Source organism: Oreochromis aureus, linkage group 13, assembly GCF_013358895.1.
Source record: "Oreochromis aureus strain Israel breed Guangdong linkage group 13, ZZ_aureus, whole genome shotgun sequence".
NCBI lineage: Eukaryota > Metazoa > Chordata > Actinopteri > Cichliformes > Cichlidae > Oreochromis > Oreochromis aureus.
In genome coordinates this window covers 14,602,362-14,627,967 of record NC_052954.1, presented here as the reverse complement: position 1 = coordinate 14,627,967, position 25,606 = coordinate 14,602,362, and the positions used below count along the sequence as shown (strand labels likewise).

General features: G+C 41.8%; 1 protein-coding gene and 1 long non-coding RNA gene across 3 annotated transcripts; both read right to left on the bottom strand.

Annotated features, from left to right (window-relative positions):
• Window positions 1–450: 450 nt before the first annotated feature.
• agpat4 (1-acylglycerol-3-phosphate O-acyltransferase 4 (lysophosphatidic acid acyltransferase, delta)) lies at window positions 451–6,062 on the bottom strand. Of its 2 annotated transcripts, XM_031742927.2 has the most exons (10): window positions 5,753–6,062; window positions 3,906–4,086; window positions 3,506–3,675; window positions 3,259–3,420; window positions 2,989–3,142; window positions 2,750–2,852; window positions 2,596–2,671; window positions 1,595–1,793; window positions 1,469–1,490; window positions 451–937 (listed from the first exon to the last, which is right to left on the bottom strand). In XM_031742927.2, the coding sequence occupies exons 2-10, from the start codon at window positions 4,081–4,083 to the stop codon at window positions 901–903; spliced, it is 1,101 nt and encodes a 366-aa protein (XP_031598787.1). In that variant the 5' UTR covers window positions 4,084–4,086; window positions 5,753–6,062; the 3' UTR covers window positions 451–900. The 2 variants fall into 2 exon arrangements, with proteins under 2 accessions (XP_031598787.1, XP_031598786.1); XM_031742926.2 differs by lacking the exon at window positions 1,469–1,490 and having other exon boundaries at window positions 5,753–6,061.
• Window positions 6,063–13,850: 7,788 nt separating this feature from the next.
• Window positions 13,851–17,672, bottom strand: LOC120443434. The gene is made up of 3 exons (XR_005615428.1): window positions 17,176–17,672; window positions 16,712–16,831; window positions 13,851–13,895 (listed from the first exon to the last, which is right to left on the bottom strand). It is a non-coding gene; the product is annotated as an uncharacterized LOC120443434 (long non-coding RNA).
• Between the last annotated feature and the right edge of the window lie 7,934 nt (window positions 17,673–25,606).

Genomic DNA, 25,606 nt, shown 5'->3' with positions numbered 1-25,606 from the left:
ACAGGCGGAGTATATTTATGGAACTGTGCGGCACATCGATTCACTTACTGATTTATTTAGAAAAAAACGAAAGCCACACGTGTAGATTAGATGTAATTGAGGTGGTGAATCTCACTCATTACTTGAAGAATATAAACTGACTACGAGTTTCTACATTACGTCCAGTGTAGTCGCGGTTGAGACGCTGCTTTAGCATCTATTTAATGTCTTAATGCTCCAAAAATATTCTCATACTGAGAGTTGAGTCATCCTTGCCTTAGCCGAGGAGGAAATATCAACTTGAAGGCTCAGGGTGTTTTTTTTTTTTTTTTAACAATAAACTATTTGCTGGTGAAGTCCTGTTCTTTTGTCTGGATTGTAGCCAAATTTGAGCAGAAAAAAAGGCCCTGGTCTTCCTCATACCATTCATTCACTATTTTTTTTTTAAGTACAAACATCAACAAAGGCCGCTTTTTTGTGCAAAATCTTTATTTTCTCTCACCTCCAAAATGTCATCTGTGCATTACAGTGCAATCATAGAGGTAGTCTATTTGCCTTTTGGTTGAATTCAATTTGTTTCTAGAGCAAATGTTGGTCTTGGCTATACTCAAATATACTCTGATTTTAATCTGCATTTCATCTTAGCACTCCTTCGTTTAGCCTGCTTACCAAGGTCCAGTGTCTCACACCCGTCTCCAGCCTTCCGCAGCATAGCGTTAGTATAAAACTACCCTGTCTGCGCTTGCTTTGAAGCAGGTCTGCACTTGTAAATGGCAGTCTGGCAGGACTGTGTTGGTACAAGTTTTCCTGAGGGCAGTTTGCAGATTAGTAGTTGTGCAATAAAAAGAGGCAGTTTCCAGAATCCACTAGTTGTTGTTTAGAGAAATCTCCTTATTCCCATAGTTTGAGGCTCTTTTTATCTCAGTCTGGCCAATCATCCAGCGAACTCCCAGTGAAGCTGCGGGAAGAAAAACAAAACAAAACAAAAACAGGATTCAGAGAAGCTACAGCATTGTTTGAGTGAGTCACAAAGAAGTGCTGACAGGTTTTGAAATAGGACATTTTTATTTCCACAGTAAATTTCCCTTTGAATTTGGTGCTTATGCCCTTTAATTATCAAGAGTTTTTATTATGACAATTTAGCGACGTGGCTGAATCTGTCACTTTGATATGAGAAGCAAAGTGTTACAACTGTTAACATTTAGTTGCACATTAACTGGCTCTTTTAAATAACTGATAACACCTAAGCCATCTCCTCCAAGTCTGTATCAAGGCCTCTTATTTATTGTGGAAACTGCAACATGCTCTTGAAAAACCCGTGCTGTTAGAGTGATTAATTCCATTTAACATCCCAGTGAAAAAAAAAAACAAAAAACAATCAGGTGGATGACTTGATGTCTAACTTTGATATTTTAAGCACATGCCTGAATGCTGTTATGGACATGCTCCCAATACTGATAAATAAATAAAATAAAAGAGGGAGACTTACATTGGAGGTGTCAAATCTGCCGCTTTATGTAACATTTGGACAAAAAGGAGCTGGTTAAAGTGAGGGATGGGCCGTTCTAGCCATATTAGGGTGGCTTGACCTTGCCTGTGAATGGATGACACAAACCTGCAGAGCAGACAGCCACGGAAGCTACGATGGTAAATACAGATCCAGAGCTGATTAGCTGAGTAAGCAGCAGGCCTAGAGGGTACAGGAGCAGGCAGGACCAGAATAGCCAGTTGATCAAGGACCATGGTCGACGAGGAGGACTCATTATGGGGCCCGGGAAGCGCCCAGTCTTTGCGTAGTGCTCTTGAAAGCTATCCTGTTAACAAATTAATGCAAAGACAGCTCAATACCAAAACCCACAACAGGGAAGCACGGCTAAAGTTGGTTCTTTTAAAGCCACGTGGCTGCCATGTGTCTAAAAAAACAGTAAGAGCTAAAATGGAACCAAGTGTGTACAAAGTTTAACATTCCCAAGTTCAGATTCAAGAGTTCAGTTATAAAGTGCATGGATTGAAAAGTAATTAAAAAGGTGGCATGGCAGTGAGCCAAAACCACAGATAAGCTCACCACACCTTCAAAACTGTGTATAATAATAGAGTCAATGTCATTTAACATATTGACCTATCTCCATTTGTGGTCAGCAATAAATGTTTCCTCACACTAATCTTTTACTCAAGTGCAAAAGCTTCCAGCTTTCTAATATTGTTCGTAGTCTCTGCTGGAGCTGCTTTCTTTAAATTACACCAAAATTTTTAGGTTTTCATGTGGAATTCAAATCTGAGCTGATTCCAGATCCAGGTTTTGGCTGTCTGGGCATATCTGCAAGATCAGTGGCTGGATCAAAAACTTCAAAGACACCGTTTACCAGTTCCTGCAGCACCAAAAATACCCCTACAAGAGGATGGAGCCACCCATTTATTTATAGTACCGGTACTACTATTCAGTGTGAAACAGTGTATCAGCCTTCAGGGGAAAAAAAGAAGAGGTACTTATTTTAGGCTACATATTTAATCAGTATGGCTTCTATTTCAGTAATAAGAAACTGGGTGATTTAGTACCTCTACCTAACGCGTCTCTTTTGGAAATCATGCATCCATCAGAAAATTTAAGACTCTCACCTTCTCCTGGTAAAGTTTGTGGAGCCACTCAGCACACTCCTTCTCATCTTCTGGGATTAACTCTAGAGGAATTCTCCTGCATGTCACAGAGAAGAAGGTTACACCAGCACACAGGAAATGAAAAGCAACAAGTGTGTGAAACATCAGTTCCTACCTCACATATAAATCTGCGTGATATTTTTTCCCGTTAAGAAGCCCCAGCAAAGTCGGCATTTCATTGTTTCTGAAGTTCAGCGTGGAATCGTAAACAGCCGCAGCTGCACAACACAGGACACGCGGCGGTTAGTCAGCGCCACCTTTCATTTGATTTGCAAATCCACCCCCTCGCCCCATAAAACTGATCGGGTACTTTCTGGTGGCCACATTTAAATACACAGACAAAGAGACTCTCACCAGTCCCTCTGAGGCTCTGAACTGTTACCCAGAATCCTTTGGTTCTGGGCAAAAGATGATACTTTAGTTTGGGCAACCCTTTGCTTTCAGCCACCTGCATGCTGACCTGGTGCTTCTTTGGTGTGAAGCGTGTCCCCTCGCAATAAAGCAAGAACTTTTGTCAAAAAAGAAAAAAAAAGTTGGGTGTTATATAATTATATTATAATTATCGCCACAAAAATATCACTCTCACTTCTCTTGATTCTAAAATTACCATAGACTGAAACCCACCCAGAAGTTTTCTGGGTAATCCCGCAGTTTCTGAAGACTCTCATTCACCGTCCTTCGATCTTCCTCCCACTTCCTTTTGCAGAAAACTATCTCCAAGAAGTACCACATCCACCCGATGATTGGTACATAAGCCAGCTGTTTTTTGGCTAACACTTTTGAGCTCTGGAAGTTGAGAACACATTAAAAGAACTGGAGGGAAGCATTGAATTGGGGGGTGGGTGAAGTTTTCTGGGTTACTTTCACTTACCCCAAGAACTCCAAATCTCTCACAGAAGGTCCAACCACACAGGAAGTCTATCTCAAAAGAGTGGTTGAGAACCACAATGGCGTTCTCTTTTCCATACAGTGGATAACTCTTTGGGTCAGTGTAGAGTGTGCACTCTGTCCCAGACCACCACTCCAAGGTAGCAACCATCTCTGAGGACAAAGACGCGAACAGGTACATGTGAGTAAAGGGCACCTGGATTGCTTTTGTAAAATGATGCTATGCAGTACAGAGTTCTGGGAACTCGTGCAGCAGAGGGTTATCGCAACATCACACCAACAGCACCACTGAAACCACTGAAACTAAAAGTTTCTTCTTCCCAGAAGCGGAACACACATTTACAACAGCCAGGTTGTAATGGTACAGCTAAGGTTATACATACGGCTGGAGATGCAGTAGGCCAGCCTGATGTTGATTCTGCGGGCCAGCTGCTTACTGACCAGCCACACAGGTAAAGTACAAAGCTGCAACAGGTTGATAATAAGGCCGCTGACCAGGAAGACATAGCAGATGATCAGGTGGCACAAGAACTGGGATTTTAGCAGCTGAAGAAACCCCATGTTCTGTAAAAGTTCATAAGAGGACATTTAATTACATCAGGTAACAACAATAAAATAAAATCATCACTTGTTCTTTGTTGGCTTCTGATTGCTTGTGTTTCAAAGGTAGAGAAACTATGTACAGTACTGTACTGTCCTAAAGTCTGGAACCAACCTCATTTTTTTATACTTTGCAAGTAGCCGAACCTTTTCATTTTTTTTAAAAAGAAGCTTTGAGCAACAATTCACCAGGCTTTTCAGTCCTTGTACATGACCACTTTCAAAGAAATGTTTTTGTTTTTTGCTTGTCAAGCCACTAAAAAAAGGATCCAACTCTAGAACCAGTGCTGTCTCTCTGTTTCTAGCAGCCTGTTGCAAACACATATAATTTGTTCCCATTTCTTTTGTTGAAACTATGAAACATGTCAAAGATAACACCGTTTGACAGAGATAAAAATAGTATCTTTGCACCATCAAGGAGGAAAAAAAAAAAATCAACAAACAAACGAGGAAACTGGACTGGACCAATTGCCATATTTCTTTCAGTCCAGCCCAGATCATAGTCTTTTTCTCCCTGTTTCCTTAAGAATGAAACCCACCCTCTCACTGAGATCTTTCCTCATGAGGCTTCAGTGATCAGTAGACAGATGTACAACCCTGAGTATCTACAGCTATCTGCAAAACATGGCAGAGGCTCTGTCATGGTCTGCATTTCCACCAGTGGTGTTGAGATGACTTGAATTATGAAGACGGAAAAGTGGCATCAGACTTTGATCCACAATGAAGTACCATCTGGGAAGTGTCTCAATGACAGCAGCTTCAATCAACGGACTGGTCTCCCCAGAGCCTGGACCTCGACACTGAAGCAGTGTGAAATCATCCTGACTGAAAATGGAACAAAAGGCAGCCAGCATCCAAAAAATGGCTTTGGATGTCCTTCAAGAACTCTGAAGAACTATTCCCAAAGACTGCTTAAAAAAAATACAAGAAATCTTTCATAAAAGCGTTCATGCTGTGTTGAAGAGTAAAGATGATCACACCAATTATCAACTTGTGTAAGTGTACCAACTCTGTTTTTGTCTCATATACTGTCTTTCCATACACAGACACATGATTCAGTATATTAGCCTATTTCCCAACTCTTTCTTTCTAACAGTTTCTTTTTTTAAACATTTTCAGAAACGTTTGAAAAAGAATAATAAAGAATAATATATCCATTCTCCACCTTTGAGGCACAAGCAACCAGGATATAAATATACAAAGGTGCAAAATATGTTTTATACTATTATTAATTTGTTCCACACGAAGCCAGGCTGTGATTACAACTGTTTTCACAGTTTTTAAAACATGAATTGAGTCTGACATAAAGGATTTCTTTGAACGTTTTTATTGTCCCCCCTCTGTTGAATGGTGCCTTTGAGATGCCAGAGCCAAACAGCCAATCAGAGGGCAAGTGTTTGCTCCTAACAACACATGACCTTTTCAGGAACAGGGAAAACCGTATCACCAACTATTCATAGTCTATCCCATAACTATACAGCGGCCTTCTCTGTGTTTACTGAGTTTTCCTTAGACAAACTGTTAGGTTTGCGACTGTTTCAGAGGACAGAGAAACACTTTAAGATTGGAAAATGACCAAACTGCCTAAACACAAAACCTATGTACACACCTTCAAACACGTGACACTTACCTTGATTCTGTATTAGCGCCTAGTGTTCCTGCCTCAGACACCTTTCTACCTTTCCAAAAAGTGCAAATGAACAAATTTAAAAGACAACCAAACACCACTATCCCTCTACGCGTCCATGCCACCTCAAGTTCGCGATGTCCCTCGTCCTTCAGCTGTTAGTGCGCAGGCCTAGAACTATGCACCACCCGACCAACTGGTGAAACTTCCCTCAGCATGAGGAACCACACCCATCCGTCAGCCAAACCTGGACCGCGGGATGAAGACATATGTGAACCTCCGCCACCTTCTAGAAACTCTGCAGACAGCCTCGCGCGAAGATCGTCTATTCTTTGTTGAACCAATCAAAACACAGGAAGGAGAAACGGCGTTATTCCCTAAATAATGAAGTGGAACATATGACTAATACAACGACAAATATGACGTAGTAATAATAGACTTCTTCTTCTCATATATTTATTCTGTTTGATATAACCTTTGAAAAACAAAATGTTTTTAACAGAAAGTTGTACTTTATCCCAACATTTCCAACATTTCCTGGTGCGGTTACACTCTTTTTGTTTTTGGTCTCACAAACTCAGGCTGAGTGAGACCTCTTCATTTCCCTTCCAGCTCCTAATGCCAAATTTGGTCACAGGAAAAGCGGGAAGCGTGTGGGAGGCATGGGCGGCGCAACGTTTTTGTTATACACGTGATGAGTTCTTCTAAAGCCCAAGAAATGTCGTAAGTCGCTTCCTTGTTTCGATTTGAGTGGGAGTGAGTAGTAACGACGGCGAGGAGTCCTCGTGTCTTTTAATGTAGCATTTAGCAGCACACGAGTGGGCGTCCCTTGAATGCAATTGGCTGAAATCACTTTCGTTGCCACTAGCTAATGGAGTGCATGCGGCCAGCTCCCCCTGTTGGTAATGCAGTGTATGTACATAGAAGAAGTGCGTTTACTTTGAGGAACAAATCTGGACTCATTTACTGTTAAATTTAAGATTTTATTAGTTTTACAAATGATTTATATCGTTTAATCACAGGTCATAAAGGTAAAATATATCATATTTTTATGGCGAAAGTAGAGCAACTAGTCATTGCTTACATTTTAAAATTGACCTTAACACTGACAACAACATAATAAATACATTTTAATGACTTTAATTAAATATTTTATTTTAATAAATTTATTATTGTAAAAGTAGGATGGTGCGGTGGTTAGCACTGTTGCCTCACAACAAGAAGGTTCTGGGTTTGCATCCAACATTTAACAGTTATTAAAATATATTGTAAGTTATCACCTTTTTTAAACTGCAAGTTATATCCGCAAAGTTAGACTTTGTCAGTGTCTGTTTTTTCCAGTAAGATAAAGTTATCTCACTTTATTTTTTTGTTGCAAAATGAGACTGTGAGGCATACCAACATTGTACCTAAAACCTGCCATAAATTTTCCCATCAGACGGAGTAAGTCTGCTACATAGGCAGTTGAATGGCTCAGGTTGGCAGTTGCATGCAGTCTTATTTCTGATAATACTGCAATTAACTGTGATAAACTAGAAAATCATACTGTATATCATAGACAGAAATTGCCTCTAAGCATGAATGTGAATGTGAATACTTATATGTCTCTCTTTGTTAATCCTGCGACGGATTGGTGACCTAACATCCTCAATATTTGGGTTCAATTCAATTCCAAGATACTTCATTCTTTTGTCCACCCACTTAAAGTTAAAGCCCGATATTAAGTTATGACTACAAGCTTGAGAAACTGGCATCACCTCTGATTTATGCCAATTAATTCATCTACGTACGGGAACAATTTGTGTTCCTTGTGACGCTGTGCGCCACGTTTACATGAGATTATTTCTACGATGGCAGATATACACATAATAATGTTGCTGTTAATCTGACTATCTGCAGTTTTTACACGCTTACATATATACATACTGTCCCTCCATTTAGAAAGACAGAGGCATCAGAGTGAACTTCTCCATTCAACACAGACGGTCTCGCAACCTAAATCCCGAGGCTGATGTCATTGTCAGTTTGGAATAAATTTAATTTTTTAAAGTTAAAATTTATGCATGCTGTATGCATTTTGTTCATTCCTAAGTTGTGAGCCTACACCAGCCAAAGTACTGTTTTTGGTTATTAACATTTGAAATGATTAAGGGACTTGAAAAGTAACACAAAATTAGCTGCCTTTTCAGAAAAACACAAAAACCTTTCAAAAGTACTTAAGGTTTGCCTAAAACCTTCTAGACTTCTGATTGGCCAACATTTCTACACGGCTAGGATTTGGCATGTTCTTGACAATGTTTGGCGTTGATATGTGGACGGAGATATTTTTCAAAACTGCACGTGTGGACGGGATTTAAAAACAAAAACGAAAATGGAAAATCTCCAGATGTTAAACTTAATTGTCACACCTGGTAAAGCAGCAACGCTGATCATTTTATTAAAGGTGAAAGGATTTAGACAGTTTTTAACTCTCAGTGATGCCGCAGTGTTCGTTTGACTGTGGAACCTGAAGCGGACGGAGTTTTGAACCCAGATTACTCCGCGAGGCTCCTGACTACGGTAGCTGTAATCCTCCAACAATCCATCAAGCGGTGTGGCTTCGTAGCTTACCAATGTCGTACTAAAACGTTTTTTTAAAGACTCTTCAGTGCCGTGTACGACATAAAATCAGTTTGACGTCAGTAAGCACAACCAGAATTCATACATAAGTGCACCAGATTATAAGGCGCACTTTCGATTTTTGAGAAAATTAAAGGATTTTAAGTGCGTCTTATAGTGTGGAAAATACAGTACTGTTCGGCTGCCCCGCTTCAGCCATCCGCTGTTTTTTTCGGAAAATTATCCATACCTACCGCCGCGCTATGAATTCTGGGATAGGTTGGGCCACGAAGGATACACCCGACGCATCCTTCAAATTCAGGGAAATGAAGAACCATTTCTCGGCCGCATTTGGAGCAGCCTTGGAATTGGGACAGCCTTCGTCGCGTTGCTGTGACGCAATCAGCCTTCAAAGGGGGCGTTGAAGGATGCAGATCCTGAATTGGGATACAACCATTGTGTACGTTAACGACGCGACAGCAAGCAGTGAATGACACTGGACTAAAATACAGAGTGGAGTATTAAACAGGAGACAGGAGGAAAACACAGCTGGAACAAATTAAGCAGGACGAGACAAGGGAGGCAAAACTAGACACACTAACACAGCACAAAGTAAAACAGGAAATATGACACGTACGCACAGACACGGACTCAGAAACGAGAGTAACATAGCGACATCACAGACGTGGCAACAGAGGAAATTTAGAGACAGGGGACCAAGACAGGCACATACTAGACACTGAAAAGAGGGGACACGTAACCAAAAGCTAAGAACTGAAACACACAGAGCAAGGACGAACTAGAGCGTTAGAGATGCAAAACAGAAACCAAAACTATAAACAACAATAATCAAATCATACATTTACTAGTACCGTGACATGTAAGCTTTTGTCTCACTCTGCAAGTATGCATATCTGCCCAGGGTTTCTAAAACATCTACTTCTTACACTGCATGATTGAGGCTTACACAAATACTTTCATCAGGAGTCAGGATCACTTAATGATGTTGTTAAAGTTACCTTTGCAACAGTTTGTTTAGTCACTGTTAATAAAGCTGAGACTCTTGGAAATGTAATTTTTCTCAGCATTTAATGATGTCACTGTGTTCTCACACATGGCTTTTATTCCCCTTTATTAATCAAGCATAATATTTAAAAAGATGGAAAGAGATACGTGTTATAGATTATTTTTGATGTAAAGTGTCATAATTTGATGTAGTGTGTGTATTTTCTAGAACTAGCTGTTTCGGTTGGCTGGTGAGCTAGGGCTCTTCAACAATCAGACAGCTGTCATTTGGTCAGCTGGCCTGATAGGTTATTGTCGTCAACCCCAGCACAGGTCTGGCAGCGTGGACACCCAACTATTAGCCCTTTTCCATGACCTACTCAGATCAGTAGGATTTTAAGGGATTTTCATTAGGTGGTAGTACCTGGTACCAGGCACTGTGTTAGTACTTACTCGGCCGGTGCTCCAAATGATCTGAGACTGCATACCACCGATTGGCCAATTGGTTGCGTCACTCGAGTCATGATAGCGTCTCCTTCATGAAACTCTAAACCGCCATTTTTGAAACCCAGCAACTAGGGAGATGGCTACACAAAAAACACCCTGATCTCCAAGTTTGACAAACCATACAGTGATCAGCTGGTGTACCAATGTCACAATGTCCTCCTTTGTTGCGCCATTCATGTATCATACAAATGACATCACGGGACATTCATGCATCTGGTAAAAGGCTGAGGAGCAGCACTGGTGGCTGCCAGTATTTTTTTTAAATTATCTTACACTAAAAAGGAATTTAAAAAACATTAAAAGATATATTTTATAAAAAAAATTAAGGCAAATGATTTAACTGAGAATATCCTTGAATGAACTTTTATATCCAAATTAAGATCTTTCTTGCATGAAAACACTGGTACCTGTTATCCATTTCAAACCTACTGACTCATCTTAATACAGGGGAGCTTAAATAAAGCAGAATTTAAGTTATTCAGCTTTTCTTAGTTGCTTCTAAAACTTAATTTTCATTAGAAATGTTTCTGAACAACACAGAAATTGATTATGACCCTGAAGCAAACTGAATTTATTTAAAAAGTTTCTCCATGTGGAAAATAATATCCTGTCAAATCCCCTAATTCTTGGAGGGAAAGACTTGGACACTACAGCTTTAGACCAAATAATTTCTATATTTGACCTGTTTAATAAAGTGACAAGCAGACGTGTAAAAATCCAATTGATTGTGTTTATTGATTTTAAAACGTCCAACTCTGTTGGTGGTGTTTTATTAATTTTGTGTGTTTGAATCCAAATAGAAATTTCTTCACTCAAAGGTGACGAAACAGGAATTCTTCTTTTGGCTCCTTGAAAAACTGCCATAATTCAGTCTATTGCTCAGTAAAAGGTTTCAGCTGTGACCTTTTCAAAGAGTTGATAGAGCATGTGCAACATAAAGATCACAGTGTAAGCTGCCACAGTAATTCTCAACGTTGCCCAGGTTGTAGTTGTACGCAGGTTGCCCAGGCCTCAATTAGTTGTCCAATCTGAATTTTTCTTCTGGCTGCTTGAATTACTGCCAGAATCCAGTCTATTGGCCAGTAAACAATTGTCCGAAATGCAGCTGCGACATCCACAAAGAGTTGATAGAGCATGTGGAACATAAAGATCACAGTGAAAGCAGCTACCGTAATTTGCAATGTTGCCCACTGCGTCGCTGTCCCAGTGTATTGCCTCATAAGATTTTTTCTTCTGGCTTCTTGAGAAATTGCCAGAATCCTGTTTGTTGCCCAGTAAACAGTTGTCTGAAATGCAGCTGCGATGTTCACAAAGAGTTGATAGAGGATGTGGAACATAATGATCACAGTGAAAGCTGCTATTGTAATTTTCAATGTTGGCCACAGTGTAGCTGTCCCAATTTGTTGTCCCAATAGAATTTTTCTTCTGGCTTCTTGAAAAACTGCCAGAACCCAGTCGGATGCCCAGCAAGCGGTTGTCTGAAATGGACCTGCTGGGGTCTCAAAGAGTGGATAGAACATGTAGAACATGAAAATCACAGTGAAAGCTGCCACTGTAAATCTCAAAGGTGCACACATTGTAGCTGCCTCATTTTGTTGTTGCGTCTGAAATTTTCTTCTGGCTTCTTGAAAATGACCAGAATCCTGTCTCTTGCCCAATAAAAGGTCCTGACAAATGGGGCTGCGATGTTCTTAAAGACTTGATACAACATGTAGAACATATAGATCACAATCATAATTGGAGCTGTAATTGTGGTTCCGAGCCATGTTATAGCAGCCTCAGCTCTTCTTCTGGCGGCTTGAAAACCAGCCCCAATGCTGTGTGGTGTGCTGTAAATAAACCCATTCTGTGTTTCAGGAATTTCCACATTCTCCCAGGCCATGTCATTCATGGACCAGTAACCAGTGTAGGAAGAATCGGGTTGGGTTTCTGATTTTTCTTCTAGTTCATCTTTAAAACTTTCACTGGCAGGTTTCAATGTATGAGTCACAGAAGTGGACTGAATTTCACTCAAATGCGAGGTGACATGGTCATATGGCTTATCAGTAAGACAAGGAAGCATATCATTAGATACAGTTCCTCGTCCAGCCGTGGAATAAATAATTGTCGATCTCTCGTGGCTCCAGTAAACTGAGAAGTCATCATCAGTTGTTGTTCTACTAGCAGAAACAACAGTGACAGTTTTTCCTGGGCCCAGTAAATTGATGCCATTCTTGCTTGACCCATGCTGTCAAAAGGTTTGGTCTTCTCTGAACCCAGGAATTCAATATTTAGCCATTCTCTCTTATTTAGGGCATAAATACTTCTTACAGTTAGCCGTGGGGTGCACAGGGAGAAAGCCTGAGCTCTGAAATGGCAGAATCCTTTCTTCTGTGCTCAGGTTTCTCTTGCACCATTTCACTGCAAGAGCGCAAACCAATGGAACTGGGTCCATGACTCTCATAAGTCACTTCATCATCATCGTTGCTTCTCACATTTTTTCTGTCTGAGCCGATGCCTGCGCAGATGTATATTGTTGCAGAGCTTTTTCAGCTATATATGATGCAATATGTGGAAAAATATTTTCCACATTCTCCCAGGCCATGTCATTCATGGACCAATAGCCAGTGTTGGAAGAATCGGGTTGGGTTTCTGATTTTTCTTCTGGTTCATCTTTAAAACTTTCACTGGCAAGTTTCAATGTATGAGTCACAGAAGTGGACTGAATTTCACTCAAATGCGAGGTGACATGGTCATATGGCTTATCAGTAAGACAAGGAAGCATATCATTAGATACAGTTCCTCGTCTCAGCCGTGGAATAAATAATTGTCGATCTCTCGTGGCTCCAGTAAACTGAGAAGTCATCATCAGTTGTAGAGTGAAATCTTGGGTATTGTTGATGTTATAGCTGCACAAATTCGTTATCCAATCTGAATTCTTCTTTTGGCTTCTTGAAAAACTGCCATAATTCAGTCTATTGCTCAGTAAAAAGTTTCAGCTGTGACCTTCTCAAAGAGTTGATAGAACATGTGGAACATAAAGATCACAGTGTAAGCTGCCACAGTAATTCTCAATGTTGCCCAGGTTGTAGCTGCCTCAATTAGTTGTCCAATCTGAATTTTTCTTCTGGCTTCTTGAGAAATTGCCAGAATCCTGTTTGTTGCCCAGTAAACAGTTGTCTGAAATGCAGCTGCGATGTTCACAAAGAGTTGATAGAGGATGTGGAACATAATGATCACAGTGAAAGCTGCTATTGTAATTTTCAATGTTGGCCACAGTGTAGCTGTCCCAATTTGTTGTCCCAATAGAATTTTTCTTCTGGCTTCTTGAAAAACTGCCAGAACCCAGTCGGATGCCCAGCAAGCGGTTGTCTGAAATGGACCTGCTGGGGTCTCAAAGAGTGGATAGAACATGTAGAACATGAAAATCACAGTGAAAGCAGCCACTGTAAATCTCAAAGGTGCACACATTGTAGCTGCCTCATTTTGTTGTTGCATCTGAAATTTTCTTCTGGCTTCTTGAAAAATGACCAGAATCCTGTCTCTTGCCCAATAAAAGGTCCTGACAAATGGGGCTGCGATGTTCTTAAAGACTTGATACAACATGTAGAACATATAGATCACAATCATAATTGGAGCTGTAATTGTGGTTCCGAGCCATGTTATAGCAGCCTCAGCTCTTCTTCTGGCGGCTTGAAAACCAGCCCCAATGCTGTGTGGTGTGCTGTAAATAAACCCATTCTGTGTTTCAGGAATTTCCACATTCTCCCAGGCCATGTCATTCATGGACCAGTAACCAGTGTAGGAAGGATCGGGTTGGGTTTCTGATTTTTCTTCTGGTTCATCTTTAAAACTTTCACTGGCAAGTTTCAATGTATGAGTCACAGAAGTGGACTGAATTTCACTCAAATGCGAGGTGACATGGTCATATGGCTTATCAGTAAGACAAGGAAGCATATCATTAGATACAGTTCCTCGTCTAGCCGTGGAATAAATAATTGTCGATCTCTCATGGCTCCAGTAAACTGAGAAGTCATCATCAGTTGTAGAGTGAAATCTTGGGTATTGTTGTCAAAGGAGTTTGCAAAGAAAAAGCGTCTGGACTTTTTAAAGTTGCTTGAAGACGTTTCACCTCTCATCCGAGAAGCTTCTTCAGTTCTAAGGTCAAATGGCCGAGAGTCCCAGATTTAAACTCAGTGGGAGTATCCCCCCAAGGAGGGACAAAGGACCCCCTGGTGATCCTCTAATCACATGCGCCCAGGTGTGAAAGCGGGTGTGGGACCTAATCTGCCAGGGTTTCGGGTGAGCCCATTGTGAAACCTGGCTCCACCTTGTCATGTGAATTCCTGAGGTCAGATGGCCCAGGATGTGAGTGGGCGTTAAGGCGTCTGGGGAGGGAACTCAAAACTGGATTATAGATGGCAGACAGTTGGTGTCGTAAACCACCGCCTCTGTTCAAAGATGGTCGCTCACAGTGGACATAGATGGCCTCTTTCACTCCTCTTTCAAACCATCTGTCCTCTCTGTCCAAAATGTGAACATTGGTATCCTCGAAAGAGTGACCTTTATCCTTAAGATGCAGATGGACTGCTGAGTCTTGTCCCGTGGAGGTGGCTCTTCTATGTTGTACCATGCACTTGTGAAGTGGCTGTTTGGTCTCGCCAATGTAGAGGTCTGGGCATTCCTCGCTGCACTGTACAGCATACACCACGTTGTTAAGTCTGTGTTTTGGAGTTTTGTCTTTCGGGTGAACCAGTTTGTGTCTGAGTGTGTTGCTGGGTCTGAAGTACACTGGGATGTCGTGCTTGGAGAAAACTCTCCTGAGTTTCTCTGATACACCGGCTACATAGGGGATGACAACGTTGTTGCGTCTGTCTTTCTTATCCTCCCTCGCTGGTGTCTGATCTTCTTTGCTGACTTTATGAACGCCCAGTTCGGATAACCGCATGTTTTCAATGCTTCCTTTACATGTGTGTGTTCCTTCTTTTTCCCTTCAGGCTTAGAGGGAACATGATCTGCCCGGTGGTGTAGGGTCCTAATTACTCCAAGTTTGTGTTCCAGAGGGTGATGGGAGTCAAAGAGGAGGTACTAGTCCGTGTGTGTGGGCTTCCGGTAAACTTCAATGTTGAGGCTGCCATTCTCTTCAAGGTGGCTGGGTACTCTCCCTTTAAAAGAGCCAAGAGCCTTTCTTTCCACTTCCTCCATGTAAAGGTTGGCTACAATAGGTGACACGGGGGAGCCCATGGCACAGCCATGTTTTTGTCTGTAGAAGCCTTCGTTGTATTTGAAGTATGTTGTGGTAAGGCAGAGGTCTAACAGTGTGCAGATCTGATCGGGTGTGAAGTTGGTCCTGTCTTCCAAGGAGCTGTCTTCTTGTAGTCGTTTTCTGACAGTCTCCACTGCTTCCATGGTGGGTATGCAAGTGAAGAGAGAGACTACATCAAAGGACACCATGGTTTCATCTGGATGAAGGCTTCTACAGACAAAAACATGGCTGTGCCATGGGCTCCCCCGTGTCACCTATTGTAGCCAACCTTTACATGGAGGAAGTGGAAAGAAAGGCTCTTGGCTCTTTTAAAGGGAGAGTACCCAGCCACTGGTACAGATATGTAGATGACACCTGGGTCAAAATCAAGACACAAGAAGTAGAATCCTTCACTGCGCACATTAACGCTGTGGATAAAAACATCAAGTTCACCAGGGAAGACACAAAGGACAACTGCTTGCCTTTCCTGGACTGCGCTGTGCACCTTGAAGAGAATGGCAACCTCAACATTGAAGTTTACCGGAAGCCCACACACACGGACTAGTACCTCCTCTTTGACTCCCATCACCCTCTGGAACACAAACTTGGAGTAATTAGGACCCTACACCACCGGGCAGAACATGTTACCTCTAAGCCTGAAGGGAAAAAGAAGGAACACACACATGTAAAGGAAGCATTGAAAACATGCGGTTATCCGAACTGGGCGTTCATAAAGTCAGCAAAGAGGCACAGAAAAGAAGATCAGACACCAGCGAGGGAGGATAAGAAAGACAGACGCGCAACAACGTTGTCATCCCCTATGTAGCGGTGTATCAGAGAAACTCAGGAGAGTTTTCTCCAAGCACGACATCCCAGTGTACTTCAGACCCAGCAACACACTCAGACACAAATTGGTTCACCCGAAAGACAAAACTCCAAAACACAGACTTAACAACGTGGTGTATGCTGTACAGTGCAGCGAGGAATGCCCAGACCTCTACATTGGCGAGACCAAACAGCCACTTCACAAGCGCATGGCACAACATAGAAGAGCCACCTCCACGGGACAAGACTCAGCAGTTCATCTGCATCTTAAGGATAAAGGTCACTCTTTCGAGGATACCAATGTTCACATTTTGGACAGAGAGGACAGATGGTTTGAAAGAGGAGTGAAAGAGGCCATCTATGTCCACTGTGAGCGACCATCTTTGAACAGAGGCGGTGGTTTACGACACCAACTGTCTGCCATCTATAATCCAGTTTTGAGTTCCCTCCCAGACGCCTTAACGCCCACTCACATCCTGGGCCATCTGACCTCAGGAATTCACATGACAAGGTGGGGCCAGGTTTCACAATGGGCTCACCGAAACCCTGGCTGATGGGTCCCACACCCGCTTTCAAACCTGGGCGCATGAGATTAGAGGATCACCAGGGGTCCTTTGTCCCTCCTTGGGGATACTCCCACTGAGTTTAAATCTGGGACTCTCGGCCATTTGACCTTAGAACTGAAGAAGCTTCTCGGATGAGAGGTGAAACGTCTTCAAGCAACTTAAAGAAGTCCAGACGCTTTTTCTTTGCAAACTCCTTTGACTACGATGACCTGGATGACTGAGAACCTTCACAGACACCTTGGGTATTGTTGATGTTATAGCTGCACAAATTCGTTATCCAATCTGAATTCTTCTTTTGGCTTCTTGAAAAACTGCCATAATTCAGTCTATTGCTCAGTAAAAAGTTTCAGCTGTGACCTTCTCAAAGAGTTGATAGAACATGTGGAACATAAAGATCACAGTGTAAGCTGCCACAGTAATTCTCAACGTTGCCCAGGTTGTAGTTGTACCCAGGTTGCCCAGGCCTCAATTAGTTGTTAAATCTGAATTTTTCTTCGGGCTGCTTGAACCACTGCCAGAATCCAGTCTATTGACCAGTAAACAATTGTGCGAAATGCAGCTGCGACATCCACAAAGAAATGATAGAGGATGTGGAACATAAAGATCACAGTGAAAGCAGCTACTGTAATTTGCAATGTTGCCCAGGTTTTAGCTGCCTCGATTACTTGTCCAATTTGACTTTTTCTTCTGGCAGCTGTGACCTTCTCAAAGAGTTGATAGAACATGTGGAACATAAAGATCACAGTGTAAGCTGCCACAGTAATTCTCAATGTTGCCCAGGTTGTAGCTGCCTCAATTAGTTGTCCAATCTGAATTTTTCTTCTGGCTGCTTGAATTACTGCCAGAATCCAGTCTATTGGCCAGTAAACAATTGTCCGAAATGCAGCTGCGATGCTCACAAAGAGTTGATAGAGCATGTGGAACATAAAGATCACAGTGAAAGCAGCTACTGTAATTTGCAATGTTGCCCACTGCGTCGCTGTCCCAGTGTATTGCCTCATAAGATTTTTTCTTCTGGCTTCTTGAGAAATTGCCAGAATCCTGTTTGTTGCCCAGTAAACAGTTGTCTGAAATGCAGCTGCGATGTTCACAAAGAGTTGATAGAGGATGTGGAACATAATGATCACAGTGAAAGCTGCTATTGTAATTTTCAATGTTGGCCACAGTGTAGCTGTCCCAATTTGTTGTCCCAATAGAATTTTTCTTCTGGCTTCTTGAAAAATGACCAGAATCCTGTCTCTTGCCCAATAAAAGGTCCTGACAAATGGGGCTGCGATGTTCTTAAAGACTTGATACAACATGTAGAACATATAGATCACAATCATAATTGGAGCTGTAATTGTGGTTCCGAGCCATGTTATAGCAGCCTCAGCTCTTCTTCTGGCGGCTTGAAAACCAGCCCCAATGCTGTGTGGTGTGCTGTAAATAAACCCATTCTGTGTTTCAGGAATTTCCACATTCTCCCAGGCCATGTCATTCATGGACCAGTAACCAGTGTAGGAAGAATCGGGTTGGGGTTCTGATTTTTCTTCTAGTTCATCTTTAAAACTTTCACTGGCAGGTTTCAATGTATGAGTCACAGAAGTGGACTGAATTTCACTCAAATGCGAGGTGACATGGTCATATGGCTTATCAGTAAGACAAGGAAGCATATCATTAGATACAGTTCCTCGTCTAGCCGTGGAATAAATAATTGTCGATCTCTCGTGGCTCCAGTAAACTGAGAAGTCATCATCAGTTGTTGTTCTACTAGCAGAAACAACAGTGACAGTTTTTCCTGGGCCCAGTAAATTGATGCCATTCTTGCTTGACCCATGCTGTCAAAAGGTTTGGTCTTCTCTGAACCCAGGAATTCAATATTTAGCCATTCTCTCTTATTTAGGGCATAAATACTTCTTACAGTTAGCCGTGGGGGTGCACAGGGAGAAAGCCTGAGCTCTGAAATGGCAGAATCCTTTCTTCTGTGCTCAGGTTTCTCTTGCACCATTTCACTGCAAGAGCGCAAACCAATGGAACTGGGTCCATGACTCTCATAAGTCACTTCATCATCATCGTTGCTTCTCACATTTTTTCTGTCTGAGCCGATGCCTGCGCAGATGTATATTGTTGCAGAGCTTTTTCAGCTATATATGATGCAATATGTGGAAAAATATTTTCCACATTCTCCCAGGCCATGTCATTCATGGACCAATAGCCAGTGTGGGAAGAATCGGGTTGGGTTTCTGATTTTCTTCTGGTTCATCTTTAAAACTTTCACTGGCAAGTTTCAATGTATGAGTCACAGAAGTGGACTGAATTTCACTCAAATGCGAGGTGACATGGTCATATGGCTTATCAGTAAGACAAGGAAGCATATCATTAGATACAGTTCCTCGTCAGCCGTGGAATAAATAATTGTCGATCTCTCGTGGCTCCAGTAAACTGAGAAGTCATCATCAGTTGTAGAGTGAAATCTTGGGTATTGTTGATGTTATAGCTGCACAAATTCGTTATCCAATCTGAATTCTTCTTTTGGCTTCTTGAAAAACTGCCATAATTCAGTCTATTGCTCAGTAAAAAGTTTGAGCTGTGACCTTCTCAAAGAGTTGATAGAACATGTGGAACATAAAGATCACAGTGAAAGCTGCTATTGTAATTTTCAATGTTGGCCACAGTGTAGCTGTCCCAATTTGTTGTCCCAATAGAATTTTTCTTCTGGCTTCTTGAAAACTGCCAGAACCCAGTCGGATGCCCAGCAAGCGGTTGTCTGAAATGGACCTGCTGGGGTCTCAAAGAGTGGATAGAACATGTAGAACATGAAAATCACAGTGAAAGCAGCCACTGCAAATCTCAAAGGTGCACACATTGTAGCTGCCTCATTTTGTTGTTTGCATCTGAAATTTTCTTCTGGCTTCTTGAAAATGACCAGAATCCTGTCTCTTGCCCAATAAAAGGTCCTGACAAATGGGGCTGCGATGTTCTTAAAGACTTGATACAACATGTAGAACATATAGATCACAATCATAATTGGAGCTGTAATTGTGGTTCCGAGCCATGTTATAGCAGCCTCAGCTCTTCTTCTGGTGGCTTGAAAACCAGCCCCAATGCTGTGTGGTGTGCTGTAAATAAACCCATTCTGTGTTTCAGGAATTTCCACATTCTCCCAGGCCATGTCATTCATGGACCAGTAACCAGTGTAGGAAGAATCGGGTTGGGTTTCTGATTTTTCTTCTAGTTCATCTTTAAAACTTTCACTGGCAGGTTTCAATGTATGAGTCACAGAAGTGGACTGAATTTCACTCAAATGCGAGGTGACATGGTCATATGGCTTATCAGTAAGACAAGGAAGCATATCATTAGATACAGTTCCTCGTCAGCCGTGGAATAAATAATTGTCGATCTCTCGTGGCTCCAGTAAACTGAGAAGTCATCATCAGTTGTAGAGTGAAATCTTGGGTATTGTTGATGTTATAGCTGCACAAATTCGTTATCCAATCTGAATTCTTCTTTTGGCTTCTTGAAAAACTGCCATAATTCAGTCTATTGCTCAGTAAAAAGTTTCAGCTGTGACCTTCTCAAAGAGTTGATAGAACATGTGGAACATAAAGATCACAGTGTAAGCTGCCACAGTAATTCTCAACGTTGCCCAGGTTGTAGTTGTACCCAGGTTGCCCAGGCCTCAATTAGTTGTCCAATCTGAATTTTTCTTCAGGCTGCTTGAACCACTGCCAGAATCCAGTCTATTGACCAGTAAACAATTGTGCGAAATGCAGCTGCGACATCCACAAAGAATTGATAGAGGATGTGGAACATAAAGATCACAGTGAAAGCAGCTACTGTAATTTGCAATGTTGCCCAGGTTTTAGCTGCCTCGATTACTTGTCCAATTCGACTTTTTCTTCTGGCAGCTGTGACCTTCTCAAAGAGTTGATAGAACATGTGGAACATAAAGATCACAGTGTAAGCTGCCACAGTAATTCTCAATGTTGCCCAGGTTGTAGCTGCCTCAATTACTTGTCCAATCTGAATTTTTCTTCGGTCTGCTTGAACCACTGCCAGAATCCAGTCTATTGGCCAGTAAACAATTGTCCGAAATGCAGCTGCGATGCTCACAAAGAGTTGATAGAGCATGTGGAACATAAAGATCACAGTGAAAGCAGCTACTGTAATTTGCAATGTTGCCCACTGCGTCGCTGTCCCAGTGTATTGCCTCATAAGATTTTTTCTTCTGGCTTCTTGAGAAATTGCCAGAATCCTGTTTGTTGCCCAGTAAACAGTTGTCTGAAATGCAGCTGCGATGTTCACAAAGAGTTGATAGAGGATGTGGAACATAATGATCACAGTGAAAGCTGCTATTGTAATTTTCAATGTTGGCCACAGTGTAGCTGTCCCAATTTGTTGTCCCAATAGAATTTTTCTTCTGGCTTCTTGAAAACTGCCAGAACCCAGTCGGATGCCCAGCAAGCGGTTGTCTGAAATGGACCTGCTGGGGTCTCAAAGAGTGGATAGAACATGTAGAACATGAAAATCACAGTGAAAGCAGCCACTGTAAATCTCAAAGGTGCACACATTGTAGCTGCCTCATTTTGTTGTTGCATCTGAAATTTTCTTCTGGCTTCTTGAAAATGACCAGAATCCTGTCTCTTGCCCAATAAAAGGTCCTGACAAATGGGGCTGCGATGTTCTTAAAGACTTGATACAACATGTAGAACATATAGATCACAATCATAATTGAGCTGTAATTGTGGTTCCGAGCCATGTTATAGCAGCCTCAGCTCTTCTTCTGGCGGCTTGAAAACCAGCCCCAATGCTGTGTGGTGTGCTGTAAATAAACCCATTCTGTGTTTCAGGAATTTCCACATTCTCCCAGGCCATGTCATTCATGGACCAGTAACCAGTGTAGGAAGAATCGGGTTGGGGTTCTGATTTTTCTTCTAGTTCATCTTTAAAACTTTCACTGGCAGGTTTCAATGTATGAGTCACAGAAGTGGACTGAATTTCACTCAAATGCGAGGTGACATGGTCATATGGCTTATCAGTAAGACAAGGAAGCATATCATTAGATACAGTTCCTCGTCTAGCCGTGGAATAAATAATTGTCGATCTCTCGTGGCTCCAGTAAACTGAGAAGTCATCATCAGTTGTTGTTCTACTAGCAGAAACAACAGTGACAGTTTTTCCTGGGCCCAGTAAATTGATGCCATTCTTGCTTGACCCATGCTGTCAAAAGGTTTGGTCTTCTCTGAACCCAGGAATTCAATATTTAGCCATTCTCTCTTATTTAGGGCATAAATACTTCTTACAGTTAGCCGTGGGGGTGCACAGGGAGAAAGCCTGAGCTCTGAAATGGCAGAATCCTTTCTTCTGTGCTCAGGTTTCTCTTGCACCATTTCACTGCAAGAGCGCAAACCAATGGAACTGGGTCCATGACTCTCATAAGTCACTTCATCATCATCGTTGCTTCTCACATTTTTTTTCTGTCTGAGCCGATGCCTGCGCAGATGTATATTGTTGCAGAGCTTTTTCAGCTATATATGATGCAATATGTGGAAAAATATTTTCCACATTCTCCCAGGCCATGTCATTCATGGACCAATAGCCAGTGTTGGAAGAATCGGGTTGGGTTTCTGATTTTTCTTCTGGTTCATCTTTAAAACTTTCACTGGCAAGTTTCAATGTATGAGTCACAGAAGTGGACTGAATTTCACTCAAATGCGAGGTGACATGGTCATATGGCTTATCAGTAAGACAAGGAAGCATATCATTAGATACAGTTCCTCGTCTAGCCGTGGAATAAATAATTGTCGATCTCTCGTGGCTCCAGTAAACTGAGAAGTCATCATCAGTTGTAGAGTGAAATCTTGGGTATTGTTGATGTTATAGCTGCACAAATTCGTTATCCAATCTGAATTCTTCTTTTGGCTTCTTGAAAAACTGCCATAATTCAGTCTATTGCTCAGTAAAAAGTTTCAGCTGTGACCTTCTCAAAGAGTTGATAGAACATGTGGAACATAAAGATCACAGTGTAAGCTGCCACAGTAATTCTCAATGTTGCCCAGGTTGTAGCTGCCTCAATTAGTTGTCCAATCTGAATTTTTCTTCTGGCTGCTTGAATTACTGCCAGAATCCAGTCTATTGGCCAGTAAACAATTGTCTGAAATGCAGCTGCGATGTTCACAAAGAGTTGATAGAGGATGTGGAACATAAAGATCACAGTGAAAGCAGCTATTGTAATTTTCAATGTTGGCCACAGTGTAGCTGTCCCAATTTGTTGTCCCAATAGAATTTTTCTTCTGGCTTCTTGAAAAACTGCCAGAACCCAGTCGGATGCCCAGCAAGCGGTTGTCTGAAATGGACCTGCTGGGGTCTCAAAGAGTGGATAGAACATGTAGAACATGAAAATCACAGTGAAAGCAGCCACTGTAAATCTCAAAGGTGCACACATTGTAGCTGCCTCATTTTGTTGTTGCATCTGAAATTTTCTTCTGGCTTCTTGAAAAATGACCAGAATCCTGTCTCTTGCCCAATAAAAGGTCCTGACAAATGGGGCTGCGATGTTCTTAAAGACTTGATACAACATGTAGAACATATAGATCACAATCATAATTGAGCTGTAATTGTGGTTCCGAGCCATGTTATAGCAGCCTCAGCTCTTCTTCTGGTGGCTTGAAAACCAGCCCCAATGCTGTGTGGTGTGCTGTAAATAAACCCATTCTGTGTTTCAGGAATTTCCACATTCTCCCAGGCCATGTCATTCATGGACCAGTAACCAGTGTAGGAAGAATCGGGTTGGGTTTCTGATTTTTCTTCTAGTTCATCTTTAAAACTTTCACTGGCAGGTTTCAATGTATGAGTCACAGAAGTGGACTGAATTTCACTCAAATGCGAGGTGACATGGTCATATGGCTTATCAGTAAGACAAGGAAGCATATCATTAGATACAGTTCCTCGTCTAGCCGTGGAATAAATAATTGTCGATCTCTCGTGGCTCCAGTAAACTGAGAAGTCATCATCAGTTGTTGTTCTACTAGCAGAAACAACAGTGACAGTTTTTTCCTGGGCCCAGTAAATTGATGCCATTCTTGCTTGACCCATGCTGTCAAAAGGTTTGGTCTTCTCTGAACCCAGGAATTCAATATTTAGCCATTCTCTCTTATTTAGGGCATAAATACTTCTTACAGTTAGCCGTGGGGTGCACAGGAGAAAGCCTGAGCTCTGAAATGGCAGAATCCTTTCTTCTGTGCTCAGGTTTCTCTTGCACCATTTCACTGCAAGAGCGCAAACCAATGGAACTGGGTCCATGACTCTCATAAGTCACTTCATCATCATCGTTGCTTCTCACATTTTTTTTCTGTCTGAGCCGATGCCTGCGCAGATGTATATTGTTGCAGAGCTTTTTCAGCTATATATGATGCAATATGTGGAAAAATATTTTCCACATTCTCCCAGGCCATGTCATTCATGGACCAATAGCCAGTGTGGGAAGAATCGGGTTGGGTTTCTGATTTTTCTTCTGGTTCATCTTTAAAACTTTCACTGGCAAGTTTCAATGTATGAGTCACAGAAGTGGACTGAATTTCACTCAAATGCGAGGTGACATGGTCATATGGCTTATCAGTAAGACAAGGAAGCATATCATTAGATACAGTTCCTCGTCTAGCCGTGGAATAAATAATTGTCGATCTCTCGTGGCTCCAGTAAACTGAGAAGTCATCATCAGTTGTAGAGTGAAATCTTGGGTATTGTTGATGTTATAGCTGCACAAATTCGTTATCCAATCTGAATTCTTCTTTTGGCTTCTTGAAAAACTGCCATAATTCAGTCTATTGCTCAGTAAAAAGTTTGAGCTGTGACCTTCTCAAAGAGTTGATAGAACATGTGGAACATAAAGATCACAGTGAAAGCTGCTATTGTAATTTTCAATGTTGGCCACAGTGTAGCTGTCCCAATTTGTTGTCCCAATAGAATTTTTCTTCTGGCTTCTTGAAAAACTGCCAGAACCCAGTCGGATGCCCAGCAAGCGGTTGTCTGAAATGGACCTGCTGGGGTCTCAAAGAGTGGATAGAACATGAAAATCACAGTGAAAGCAGCCACTGCAAATCTCAAAGGTGCACACATTGTAGCTGCCTCATTTTGTTGTTGCATCTGAAATTTTCTTCTGGCTTCTTGAAAAATGACCAGAATCCTGTCTCTTGCCCAATAAAAGGTCCTGACAAATGGGGCTGCGATGTTCTTAAAGACTTGATACAACATGTAGAACATATAGATCACAATCATAATTGGAGCTGTAATTGTGGTTCCGAGCCATGTTATAGCAGCCTCAGCTCTTCTTCTGGTGGCTTGAAAACCAGCCCCAATGCTGTGTGGTGTGCTGTAAATAAACCCATTCTGTGTTTCAGGAATTTCCACATTCTCCCAGGCCATGTCATTCATGGACCAGTAACCAGTGTAGGAAGAATCGGGTTGGGTTTCTGATTTTCTTCTAGTTCATCTTTAAAACTTTCACTGGCAGGTTTCAATGTATGAGTCACAGAAGTGGACTGAATTTCACTCAAATGCGAGGTGACATGGTCATATGGCTTATCAGTAAGACAAGGAAGCATATCATTAGATACAGTTCCTCGTCTAGCCGTGGAATAAATAATTGTCGATCTCTCGTGGCTCCAGTAAACTGAGAAGTCATCATCAGTTGTAGAGTGAAATCTTGGGTATTGTTGATGTTATAGCTGCACAAATTCGTTATCCAATCTGAATTCTTCTTTTGGCTTCTTGAAAAACTGCCATAATTCAGTCTATTGCTCAGTAAAAGTTTCAGCTGTGACCTTCTCAAAGAGTTGATAGAACATGTGGAACATAAAGATCACAGTGTAAGCTGCCACAGTAATTCTCAACGTTGCCCAGGTTGTAGTTGTACCCAGGTTGCCCAGGCCTCAATTAGTTGTCCAATCTGAATTTTTCTTCAGGCTGCTTGAACCACTGCCAGAATCCAGTCTATTGACCAGTAAACAATTGTGCGAAATGCAGCTGCGACATCCACAAAGAATTGATAGAGGATGTGGAACATAAAGATCACAGTGAAAGCAGCTACTGTAATTTGCAATGTTGCCCAGGTTTTAGCTGCCTCGATTACTTGTCCAATTCGACTTTTTCTTC